At 36.5% G+C, this 13,403-nt stretch overlaps 1 protein-coding gene across 3 annotated transcripts in view; it reads left to right on the forward strand.

Annotated features, from left to right (window-relative positions):
- The window catches only part of PLXDC2 (plexin domain containing 2), a 490,615-nt gene that overhangs the window by 390,079 nt on the left and 87,133 nt on the right, over positions 1-13,403 (forward strand). For all 3 annotated transcript variants that reach the window (XM_082742067.1, XM_082742069.1, XM_082742068.1), the window contains 2 exons: positions 3,899-4,049; positions 5,861-5,899. In XM_082742067.1, the coding sequence (XP_082598193.1) occupies positions 3,899-4,049; positions 5,861-5,899 (190 nt within the window). The remainder of the gene's footprint in view (positions 1-3,898; positions 4,050-5,860; positions 5,900-13,403) is intronic.

Here is a 13,403-nt window from a genome sequence, read left to right on the forward strand (position 1 = left end):
AGCTTTTGTTCCCTGAGCGCTTTCCGTAGAGTTCCGGAGCACGGGAATACAAATGGCGGCCTCCTGGTCTCTGGCCCGGAGGAGTTGAGAGCCTGGGGCCCCACTCCTCAGTGCGCCCTCAGAGAACTGCACCCAATTACTCCCGTTTCCGTGGCCTCTGGCCGTGCTCCAAGCTCACCAAGCCTGCGACCGGTTCAAGGTAACCCGAGCTGTGAGCTTACTGTTGGCTCTGTCTCTGTAGCCGGCTTCCCCGTTCTAATACCTGTAAGCTCTGTGACACTCAGACCCACGATCCTTCTGTGACCCTGCAGGACCTGCGGCCACGCTGACCCCACCTGGGCTTCACCCCGGTTTAGCCTCTGGAGCGATGTCCCTCAGCGGAACAGACTTTTAAAAGTCCTGATTTTGTGCTCTGTTGCTCTGCCGCTTGCCGGGAGCTGGCCCTTCCCCCTGAGGTCTATTTTCCCGTCGCTTTGGATTCACTTCTCTGCCAGTCCTACCTTTCAGAAAGTGGTTTATTTTCTGTTCTAGAATTGCTGTTCTTCTTCTCTTCAATCCGCTGTTGGATTTGTAGGTGTTTGCAATCTTTAGATAAGCTATCTAGCTGATCTCCTGCTAGCTGAAGTATTCTCAGCCTGCTACTTCTCCACCATCTTGACTCCTCCTCTGAAATTTAAATTTTATACTTTATTAAATCTGCCAAGACATTTTTGTAGTCTACGTTACTAGTTCATTTTTATATTTTGCCTTCCATTTCTTTAAATATTTCATATATAAATTTTTGTGCATCTTATATTAGATGATCACAGTATCTAAAGATTTTGGTAGTTTAAATATGTTGTTCATTGTTTTTGCTGACTTTGTCAGTGTTTTGTTTTCTTTTTGTGTTTTTATATTGTGTCCTTTAATTAGAATTGCATTTTTATTTTATCCTATTCCTTGGGAACCCCAAGGATCTAAATAGATTGTACTTTCCACCAAAGAATGTTTGATGAAGAGCACCTAAGAATTTTAGGGGACACCATATGTCCCTATTTAGTATGGAGAGGAGAGGTATAAATTTATCTCCCCCATCTACTGCTGGCACAGGCTTGAATTCCTTGAAGCAATATTGATTTTTAACATTGCTTTCCCTCTGGGAAAATCCTGCATTTTTCCTTTGCTTACTGCATATGACTCCTACTACATAGTCTACAACTTTAGCTTTGTTTTGTTTTGGGGGAGAGACAATAGAAAGGTACCCTTGGAAATTTTTTTTCCTTCCTGCAAATCCTAGTAATACTTTAAAATTCAAATTTTATCCAGAAGCTACTTGGTTTTGCAGAAGGAGGCCCATTTAGAGTCTTTAATCTGCCATTACTGCTGTAAGCTAACAAGTCCAGGATATTAGGTTAAACAATTAGGTATTTGCTAATACTGGTCTTTGACAATAGAAACACAGAAGGAAAATAATTTGTGATGAGTTCCATTGGAGACTTATTGAGTTTGAGATGTCTGTGACACCCACATGCATAAGTTAAGTCAATAGATGAATATTTGGGTCAGAAATCCAAGAAAGATGTGTATTGTTGGTACTGATTTATGTAAATCTACATAAACATGTGAATTGAAATCACGGGTATGGTGGAAATTGCTGGTGAGAATGCATATAGCAAAAAGATTAGTCAAAAAAGATCTATACACATAACACATAACAGAGAGAGAAATAAAAAGGAGTTGTAAAAAGCTATCAGAAAATTTGTGCAAGTGTGTGTCATAAAAGCCAAAACTAGAGAGTGCACAGCTAGCTGGGCCCCATGCTGTGAGATGTGAAGAATATAGATGATTTGGGGCATAAGGAGGTATTAGAACCACCAGCATAATAAATTTCAATTAACTTGTATTGGATAACAAAGAGATTTTCCTAAGTAGGAAAAGTGGGAGTCTGTGAAGACCAGTGCAGACCTGTCTCTGGAAGTATGACTGAATGGAAGGAAAAGTAGGGGAATGTCAGAAGAGGAGAAGAAGGAGGACTGAACGTTTAAAATAAGACTGGACATGCTTGAATGCGTTTAAGTGCTAATGTGAACAAAGCAGAGGAAAACCTGAGATTGAAAACATTTTGAAGAGAAAGAATGGTATTAAATAAGCAAGTTCACAAAAACCTGACAAAGTGGGCTGAGTTGGGCCAAAGTAGAGGTTGAGAGAGTAGCTATAAATACTGGGCTCCCTCCATGATTACAGAAAGAAAGAGGGACAGGTCTATACAGATTCAAGCATGAATCCTGATTGGTAAAGACATGCAGAGAAATCTTGCTGATGACTCTTATCAAGGAAATAAAAGGTGAGCCCATGGGGTAAGGTTGGGAGAGGCATTATGGGATTAGAGTTTTCAGTAGAGTTTGCAGTTGATAATGGAGGATGGAGGGAGAGGAGACCAGGAAACAGGACAGTGTTGCCAAGCAGCTCAGAAGGCCCACTGAGGCCACCCAGAGGTGGTAACCCTATGGAGTTCCAAGTCTGGGTTATGTGATTGTTCTCCAGCTTCTTCTAGCTTTGTTATAGGGCAGGGAGAAGGCAGGTGGGATTTTTGGTTTGTTTTTTGGATGTTGTTTTTACTCCATTTGGTTTTGGGGATTTTCTGAAAAGGCAGAAAAACAAAACAGGGCAAGATGAAGGAATTGGAAAGAGAGGTTGAAGTAATGGGGGGAAATGGGGTTGAAGGGAGAAAATCATTGTACTTGGGCTTTCAGTGTCATCAAAGGAGAAACAGAGTCTGAGTGAAAAGATTCTTGGAAAGACTGAAAAGAGGACAACTGGATCTGTGATCTCAGAACAAAAGCATCTCCAACTGCCTGTGAGGTCCAGGCTAGGGGGTTGGAGGGGAAGGGTGGTACCTGACATAGAGTCAGCAAGATCATTAGACCACTGGGCTAAGAAAATGTGGGATCCTTTACCTTTATTCCCATAGGATATTGGGAGTTGAAGTGGGGAAGAAACTTGTATCATATTCCATTAATGAGAAAGAAGCATAAGTGCATTGTACTTTGTTAATGACAAGAGAAGTTGGAGAAAGAAATTTACTTAATAATAATTTTCAGAAGTGAGATGAGTACCTCCCAGTTGCATACTAGTTATTTTCTAAAACCTACCAGAAGGATGGGGTCCTTTGAAGAGCAAAGAGGTAGGGAGAAACACCAGCTTCTAAACCATAAAAGTTTGGATGTTGGAGATTGTTGCTGGTGAAGGTCAGAGGATTTATATTTGTGGACTGTAAATAAAAAATAAAATATGCATCTTTTCCTGGTGTCTTTGAAAATCTAGCTGTGCTAAGGAGAAATAGGCTAAGGGATTATAGGAGGGTCATTCAATCTTTTGCTCGGCTGATTTTGAATATTTCATAAAAGAAAACAAAAATTTTAAATATTCTTTCTACCTGTGGTAGATTGTTTCTGAAACAATAAAGTAATATGGAGCATTTTACCAAATATTTAGAATTTAGCATTACCGATTTGAAATGCGTTCTTTCTCCACATCTCTAACCATGTTTTAAATCTTATCTTTTTGCACACGTTTTTCTTCTTGTATGAACTTCTCCCTTTTGACATTATGTCTTTTATAAATCACTATAAAATTTAGGGCAAGATAAAAAGTAGTATGAAAGGTTAACCACAAAAATGATGAAACCCGAATATCTAAAGGTGAAAACGCTTTACTAATATCCCATTTTATTTTTCATCTATTTTGTATACTTTGTAAATTACTATAATCTACAAATATTGTCCTATTCAAAAATAACTGATTCCTCATCTTGATCTGAGAGTAATTTGTGCTTCACAGCTCAGCTTCTTTCTTGTAATTTTTTAAAATGCATATACGATCTTTCTTAAATTGTTTTCCCATTTTTTTCTCTTGTTAGTCCAAAGAGAAGATGTGTGAGAACACAGAGCCAATGGAAAGTTCTTCTCAAACCACCACAACTGTACAAGCAACAACCACAAAATTCAGGGTCCTAACGACCACCAGAAGAGCAGTAACATCTCAGCTGCCCACCAGCCTGCCCACAGAAGGTACTCTCAATATTTCTGCTTTCTTTCTTAGAAGTGTGTTTTTTATAGTGATTTTATTTATTTATTTGAGAGAGAGAGAGAGAGAGCAAGCATGAGTGGAGAAATATCAGCAGGAGAAGCAGGGAGCCTAATGCGGGACTCAATTCTGGGACTCCAGGATCATGACCTGAGCTGAAGGCAGTCGCTTAACCAACTGAGCTACCCAGGTGACCCTTGCTTTTTTTCTTAAGGAAGGGATAGTCACTGTGTTGACGTGAACTGGAGTAGCTCTCTAGAGGGAAAGTTATCCGTTGGCAAACTGGACTTCTAAAGGATTTCTAAAGGGGAAAAGACAAAATTATTATGGAACAAAAAGATGTGTTAATATTCTTTTAATATACGGTAACTATTATTAAGATTGAGCTTTTTATAATATCCTGGCTACCTGTGCTCCCTAAAAAGGAAATACAGACTTGCTTTTATATTGCTAAATTTTGTGGTACCTGAATTCAGTATTTCGGTCACAGGAGAGAAAGGCAAAAGGCATAGAGAGAAAATAGATAATTCTACTTATATGCTGTTCTAATATTTACCTAAATACAGACAATAAAATCTGTTGGTCTATAATCTATAGAGAGGCACTGTGTCTTGAAAAACATTTCTTCTGCCAGAGAAGACAAAAATACTAGAAAATATTGATGTATGGGCACAACTCATTGGGGGAAGAAAGTATATCAGCTAAAATAGAATCATATATTCTGAATGGTACCACTAGGGAGAAATGTGAGACTAATTGGCCAAGAGTGAGCTTTGGGGGGGAAAATGATCTTACTTATTTATAGTCATCAAACTTGCTTTCATTTGAATAATAAACTTGAAACTTTTGCTTTTAATTGAAATTTAATTGGATAGTAAAGGTTAACTCAAGGCACACCCGGATGGCTCAGTCGGTTGAGCATCTAACTCTTGATGTTGGCTCAGGTCATGATCTCGGAGTGGTGGGATCAAGCCCCAAGTCAGGCTCTGTGCTCAGTGTGGAGTCTGCTGGAGAGTCTCTCTCCCTGTCCCTCTGCCCCCTCCCCTCACTCAAGCTCTCTCTTGCTCTAAAATAAATAAATAAATCCTTTAAAAAAGATAACTAGAGTAAAGCTATAAAATGAGATGAGGACAGCTGCTAAATACATTGTATTGCTTTTAAAGCCAGTGTTGTATTTTAATCCATCTTATTTGGGGTTGTTATACAGCCTGTAAAATATTTTTATAGTTCGAATTCTACCCCATGAAAATACTACTTCAATTTGAATCCTATGCTTTAGAATAAAATATAACCACTTAAACAAGAGAAAAAAAAAGGCATGTTTATTTGTTTATTTTGTTCATTATGGGCAAGATCTTTTCATTTATGATTTTGGTCATATTTATTAGCAGTGGATAAGCACCTAAACTTTGAAGTTAAATTCATAAATATTTTAGAATTTCCTGATCTTTTTATTTTAAATGAATAATGAAGGCCATCACTATAGAGTCTAATTATAATAAGTCATTTTCAAAGATTAAAAATAAGTGAACTTTAAGTTAAAATTATAACTATAATTTTCTCAAGATCTTAAGAATCTTATGTTTTACTGAAGTTTTGATCTTAAAATCTTAGTAAGAAATTGTAGTATTACCTGTGTAAACTAGCACTTCACTCTCATTGCACTAAGAAATTCACTGAGTAAGATTTTGAAATCTATTAATGTTATAATTAAAGCATTGGTAGACTATTGGTCATCAGATTAATGCATCATTAAAATTTTTTTGGTTACAATAACTTCGAATTTCTCTTCCAGATGATACCAAGATAGCACTGCATCTAAAAGATAATGGAGGTAGGAATTGATTTTTTTTCTTTTTTAAATACCTTTAGATACTAATTCATTTCATTCATTTAAATATGAGAAAGGATTTGTGGGCTTCTAATATAGAGTGAAGTTATATTTCAATCTCTGTTGGTATTTAACATGGGAAGAATTTATTGTTTGGCTTGAAAATCGAAACGGTTTCAATAGTGGAATGAAATTCTAATCCACATGTTAGCCTATAAAAAACTGCAGGACACCAATGAACAATTATAAAGTGAAAATTTATCCACAGATCTTTTTCTTCTTTTTGTGCTATTCTTTGGTTTAATTGTATATTGAGTATCTACATGGTGGAGGTATTGGGTTCAAATGGGTTTTTTTTCCCCCTCTAAGTTGACTATTCAACATTCTCTATAAATAAAATTGAGAAACAGACCAATACGGAAATATACCTTATAGGCCTTTTATGTTTTAGGTGAAGCTAGGGACAAAAATTAGACATGCAACAAGAACATCTTGGTAGTTTCATACTTCACATTTTCCTAAGAAAATTTAGCAATATCTGTAATGGCCCTTGAAAATTTGGAAGAAAATTTTACCGAAATTAAGACTGTGAAAGATATTGCCTACATTTTAAAAAATAGTTGTTTTTTTGTTAAACTGTGTTGGCTCCTATGTGCTTCTCTATCAGTTTCCTGGCTCTTGATAAAAGAGATTTTTTTTTTTTCAGTAACTGTTTATTCAGCTCAAGATGGGGAGGTGTTTCTCTTAGCAGCTTCTCTTACGTAAATGGGGCCACCCTGTGACTTGGATCTTTACTTTTGCAGCCCCAGCTGATTTTGGAAGTCAAATTCCAATGTGTACCTTGTTAGGGTTTCTTTTTTTCTTTTAGCAACTGTAGGGAATAGTTTCTAAATTACTCAGTGGACATTAAGTAACAAGTACTTTGATGTTTTCTTAGGTTGACTCTATGGTAAGGTATATATTGTAGCATCGTTAAATTTCATATCAATCAATTTGAAAGATAAGCTGCTGATTAGCCTGTTCACGTAATCATTATTAACATCAATTATCCATTGTCTTTGGTCTGTATCATAGTGTTTTATTTCATTCATTCTTTTCTTATTAATATATTAATAGTGTGAGCAGATAGTTTTACAGATGACCCTTTGCAACATATATACAAGCTAGAAATAGGTTAAAATCTTAGCACTGGAGGGGGTAATGACAATTCCCCAGTTCAGAACTTCTCAGAGCAGGATGCTACTTAGTTTCATGTGAACATAAGTCTTAAAGTTGGTGTTACCTTATGAAAAGGAGGACTGCTCCCCAAGAGGCTTCTGTTGTATTTGTTGTACTTAATTCTTAATATGGGTAGTGGTTTCGTTTCTATGCTTTCTTTTCTCTCTCTCTCTTTTTTTAATATTCTAAACATTTAGAATAAATATTCCATAATGCTAACAGAAAAAAAAAAGATTACTGTGATTAAATAGGTATGAGATACTCTGGATGAAAGAAAATTAAAAGAGGTTTCTTTGCTAGAGAGCTGTTCAAAGCTTTTATATTCATTTGCTTATTCATTAATTCCTGCTGAATGCCTAAGTGCAGGGCACTGTTACAGGCTTGGGGCCATGATAAGTGAACAAGATGTTGCCAAATTCTCTGCTTTCAAGAAGCATGTATTCTTTTTTTTAAATTTTAATTAATATGCAATGTATTATTTGCTTCAGGGGTACAGATCTGTGGATCATCAGGCTTACACAATTTACAGCACTCACGATAGTACATACCGTCCCCAATGTCCATAGCCCAGCCACTCTATCCCTCCCCCTCAATCCCTCAGGAACCCTCAGTTTGCTTCCTGAGATTGAGTCCTTATGGTTTATCTCCCTCCCTGGTCCCATCTTGTTTCATTTTTTTCCCTCCCTACCCGCTACAACTCCCGGCCCTGCCTCTCAAGTTCCTCATATTAGAGAGATCATATAATAATTGTCTTTTCCTGATTGATATTTTTTCACTTATTCTAAAGAAATTTCAAGTTGGAAATAAAGAATTAGTGTTGGGCATTTCTCCACGATTTGGTCATAAAACTTTTCTGTAAGTTGCATCTCATGAACTGAATGTTTTGTGAAATGCACTTTGGGAAATAGCTCCCCAGAATATTACCACTTATCCCAAGGAAAATCCTTAGTTTTGTTTAGTGCAGCAAGGAATCTGAAAACATTGAAGATTTTCTTAATGCAGTGCATAAAACTGCCTTATGAAGTTGAGAAATCAAGTGAAGTAAATTCCTGATGCAAATGGAAGACATTTTTTTTCTTTTTTGTTATACTAGAAAAGTTGACTGTTGGATTTTCAGATGATGGTTAATGTGCAGCATGTATCCCCCAGAATTCCAAAATATCACACTTTAACTGTGTCTATATACAGGAACTCTTTTCATGCCTGAGGTTGTTTATTAAGCACTTTTTCTTTTTTTCTTTTTTTAAGATTTTATTTATTTATCAGAGATCACAAATAGGCAGAAAGGCAGGTGGGGGGTGGGAGGGAAGCAGGCTCCTTGCTGAGCAGAGAGCCCGATGCGGGGCTCGATCCCAGGACTCTGGGATCATGGCCTGAGCCGAAGGCAGAGGCTTTAACCCACTGAGCCACCCAGGCGCCCCTAAAGCACTTTTTCTAAAAGTACAGTTAGAGCAGACCAAACTGACCAGTATTAAGATAAATATTCCTTCAAAACAGTACTTAAGGGAAATTACACATTATTTTTTATAACATCTTCATTAAGATATCATTCTTTCGTTGTTTTTTATCTCATGGAATTTGAAGATGGAGGAGAGATTGCCAATTTAAATCTAACTTGATTAGTTGATTAAACATGTTGAAAACAAAATTCAGAACTATTCTCCCCTTTCCCATCCCAGGTAAAGATTTTTGCAAGATGGAGCTAATAATGAAAAAGGTTGCCTAATGTAAACATTTTCTCACATTTATTGAGAATTTTTTAAAAGCAAACTAATAAATTTTTCTAAATTGCTATGTATTGTTGCAAAGAAATTTAGCATATTCTATTTCTTTATTTAATTTCATTTAATTGGCTGCTTCTAAAAGCATTTTAATTTAGAGGCCTCTACATTCCTGAAAAAGAAGGTGACATTTTTTCAAAATAGTCAATATGTAGCTAGAAACTAATGATGCTGCCTTTAGATATTGGATTACCTTGCCTCTGAGTCTTTCTGGAACATTGCTTTGGGTTAAAAGAGTTGATTTCTAGTGGAATCTACAGCTGGCGTGATTATACATTACTTTCCAGGACGTTTTCCTTCATCTTTGATATGAAAGTAGAAAATACTTCTGAGCAGCTGGACACCAAAGGCACACAACAGGGCTTCTCCTTCACAGAACCCAAACTGAGTTACAGTCTGCTAAATCACTCTTGATGAATCTTCAATTGTGATTTGAGGTTCCTGCCACCTTTAGAGTAGGACTATGTAGAACTTCTGGAAGTTTCAGGATAATTTTTGGGTTGGGGAAGTTTTATTCACCTTAAGGGTTGAATGGAAATTCTAAGACCTATGAGCAATTTGGAGATAAGAATGTGAAAAAATATAAACAAAGAGAATGATATCTACTGGGTACAGACCCCTTCAGTGATGTATAGTGTTGATTAATGGTGAATGGTGGAATACAAAACTCAGAAGAGCCAATATAAAGGTAGAGTTTTACATCCATCTGTACAACTATCTCTGAATAGTTGGAGGAAGATGTAAAGGAGAAAGATGTAAAGGAGAAAAAGAAAAAGAAGAAAAAATATCTGTGCTGAGTGTTTACTATGTTCCTGGGACCTTACTAAATGCTGTCATGTGTAGTTAGGTCATTTAATCCAGGCATCACCCCTGTGAGTTGGTCCTGCTATTATTCTCATTTTATAGCTGAGGAAATGAAGGGACAGAAAGGTTAGGTTATCTGACTAGTATGTGGCAGACCTGGTTTCTATTGGTATGTTTCTATTAGTATGTGGCAGACCAGTGTTTCTATTTAATAATACAAATTCCTTAATACAGATTCCAAGTCCTGACAACCTCTCAGTATTACTGTTTTCTTACAATACAGAGCTCCTACAATCAAACTTCAAATAAAAAATGCCACCATAAAGGATTTTACTTATTCTTACTATATTATTTTTCCTTTTCTATAACAGCTGATGATACTTCTAAGTGTTTGGAAATGAAATTTTCTTTTCCCATGTACTGATGCAGTAGTTTCCATTTTATCCTTTCTATGAAAATCACGACAAGTTCATTCTCCTGTGGAACTCAGCAGCGGTCTCAATCATGGGCAGGTGTTCTCCAAACTACAGGGCAACTCTTTGTTTATGTTCAAAATCCAATTTAAAACTCTTTCAGCCTTCTTGGTTTCTCTAGAAATTCAGGCTTAATTCACCATGAAAGGGTTTCTAGAATGTGTTTTTTAAATGTATGTATTTCTGTGAATAGTGGTTATAAGCATTTAAAATCACATCTCCTTTGGGTTTTCAAATCCTGGCAAAAGCTTACTAGAGGAGTTCATTTCTAAGGAATGACCTAGCTATATATTATAGTAGGTCAAACTATTAAATGCCTTCTTTGGCATTTGATTAGGTTGCTTCCAGATGACACTTACCACCTACGTGGAAACGTAAATGTCTTCAGGATTAGACCCGGATAAAATTATATCCAGAGCTGAAGGAAGTTTGCAAGTTGAATCAATGGCAGGGTCCTTTAATTAAGAAGTAAAATCTTCAACCAGATTCAACTCAATTGGGCAAAATGAATTGTACCATTCTGCTACAGTGCAGATGTTAAAATTATTTTAAGGTCTAAAATCCTTTATTTGATTTTATTATTTAAAATGTTATGACTGGGAGTACCTGGGTGGCTCAATCATTAAACATCTGCCTTCAGCTCAGGTTCTGATCCCGGGGTCCTGGGATTGAGGCCCCCATGGGTCTCCCTGCTCAGCAGGAGACCTCCTTCTCCCTCTCCCACTCCCCCCTGCTTGTGTTCCCTCTCTCCCTGTCTCTCTTCTGTCAAATAAATAAATAAAACCTTAAAAAAATAAAATGTGTTGACTTAGGGGCACCTGGGTGGCTCAGTTGGTTAAGCGTCCAACTCTTGATTTCGGCTCTGGTCATGAGCTCAGGATTGTGAGACAGAGCCCCACACTGGGGCTCCACGTTGATCATAGAGCCTGCTTAAGATTCTCTCTCTCCCTCTCCTTCTGCCACTCTCCCATCTCCTGAAAAAAAAAGAAAAAAAAAGTGTTGACTGAGAATGATCAAAGTACCAAAACTACATTTGCTCTTGGTTCCTCCAAATGTTCTTCCTTTGGATAAGTGTCTTTTTAAAAACATATTTGAATATGAGTTCTTAATTGTTAATAATATTTAAAGTAACAGCACTCAAGAGAGCATTGATGTATTATGCAGGTGGCACTGTGCTTGTCATATCTTCTTATTGCTAGGAATTTTGCTACACCTGGTTTCTGAAAGGCTGCATTCTTGAGTCAGAAGGTATGTCCCCATCAAAGAGATGCTGGAATTGCTACATTATTCAGTTTGCAGAACATGATCAATAATTCTGAGGTACAAATCTGCAAAGTGGTTGATTTCCAGAATCAAATACAGATCTACTTTCAGTGAGCTGCTATGAAATGGCGAGTCTAAATTCTGATTCTTCTGTGTTTAGTTTCTTATTTCTGAACATAACCTAAGACTCTTCACCCAAAGATAAAATGTTAGAACATTATTCCGATTTTTTTCACTAGAATACTTCTAAGGTTATATTTTTATTATCTAGTCTGTAGTGACAGATCAAGTGTCTGGTGTTTCATTTATCATTCAGTCGAATTGTTTTTTTAATTTAATACATAAATCATCAAAGTAACATATCTTTCATTTTCCCCCCACCTTCTCTTGCCTTTTGTTTCATCTATTTCTTTCACACAGATCACAGTCTTGTATGGAAAGGGAAGCTTATTTTCTTTTGACGGCTATTGATTATCTTTCACTTTCTATTTCTAAAAACTGTAAAATATCTTGACATTCGGTTTTATCCTTTGCTTTGTTTGGCTACTTTTCATGGTAGCACTAACTCTACTCTAAGTATATGTGTGCCATGACATGAAAATGTCTTATGCTACCAAATGTGATTTTGAATATCCCCTAGGATTAAGAATTTCTCTCCTAAAATTTCATCCAGAGTAGTGGTTCTTAACTTTTTCTGTGCATTAGAATAATCTAGCTATTCTCATCCAATGTTATTATTCCAGCTTATAAAAACCCCAGTGGTCAGACTGTTCTTCCACCGATTAAATCCACCTCTGAGCTGGGACTCAGGCATCCATGTGTTTTAACCCCTCAGGGAATCCCATGTAAAGCTGAGTTGTGAACAAGTGGTCTGATGCAATGCCACATAAATATTAAGTTGCATCAGAATTACTGGGCGAAGAGGGAGTCTTGTAAAATGCATTTTTTGCTAGAGTCATTTTAGGATAGAACCCAAACCTTAGCATTGCTTTTCCAACAAGCTCTCAGACTATGCCAACACCATCAGTTCACAGACAGCACTTTGGGTATCAGGAGTTGAGTGAATTCTTGATTTATTTATGCCACAGTCTCCAAAATAAGAGTGACATATCTTACTCTGAATCCATGCACTGGTCCTCACCTATACGTCATGACTCCCATAAAACAATGCTTTCATTGATGACAACAACAAATTACCTCTGTCTCCATGGAGAGAACACATCTTGTGCAGCAGAGATAGGGGACCCTAAAGCATATGTCTGTTATGTCATTAATAGAAAATTAGACCATTTTAGTTATTGCAAAATTATTTTAGTAAAGACCATTACACTTTCTGTATTTTGTTGAACCAATGAAATTGCTTTTTTTTTTTTTTTTTTTTTTTTTTACCAAATTTGACCTACAAAAATTGCATTTAATAGTTTAAAAAATCACTATCCAGTATAGGAAAAGAAAAAGAAATCACTTTGGAATATACTTTTCCCTCTTTATGTTGGTTTGTAGGAATTACAGAGTTTGTGCTGATGATAGGATGTAGAATGAAATGATGTAGCAGAACATCTCATGAAATACACATCTATGACTTTCAAAAGGTTTTAAGAGGTACTTTTAGATATATTTTCCATTTGCCGTCGGCAAAATGTCTTCCTACATATTTTCTCTGACTGATACCTTCCTTCTTTTCTGTGCTCATCTCTTTTATCTGTCTGCCCTACACCTGGTGTTGGGAATCGCCTGTTAGAAGAAATAAACTCCCATATATCATTACATTTTGGAACCAGTGATTTACAAGAGGCCTCAGGAGCAGTATTCTCCCCCACCCAATATTTTTATTTTTTTTTACTCTTCTTGGGGCAAGCATGTGTAAAGTTATAATTTTTTTTTTTAGCATGACATATCTAGTGATCATAGTAATTTGCCTTGTGCTGCTAAAATAATATATATGTCACCAGCCAATTATCTTTTATG

Source organism: Mustela nivalis (assembly GCF_964662115.1).
Source record: "Mustela nivalis genome assembly, chromosome: 7".
Classification (NCBI taxonomy): domain Eukaryota; kingdom Metazoa; phylum Chordata; class Mammalia; order Carnivora; family Mustelidae; genus Mustela; species Mustela nivalis.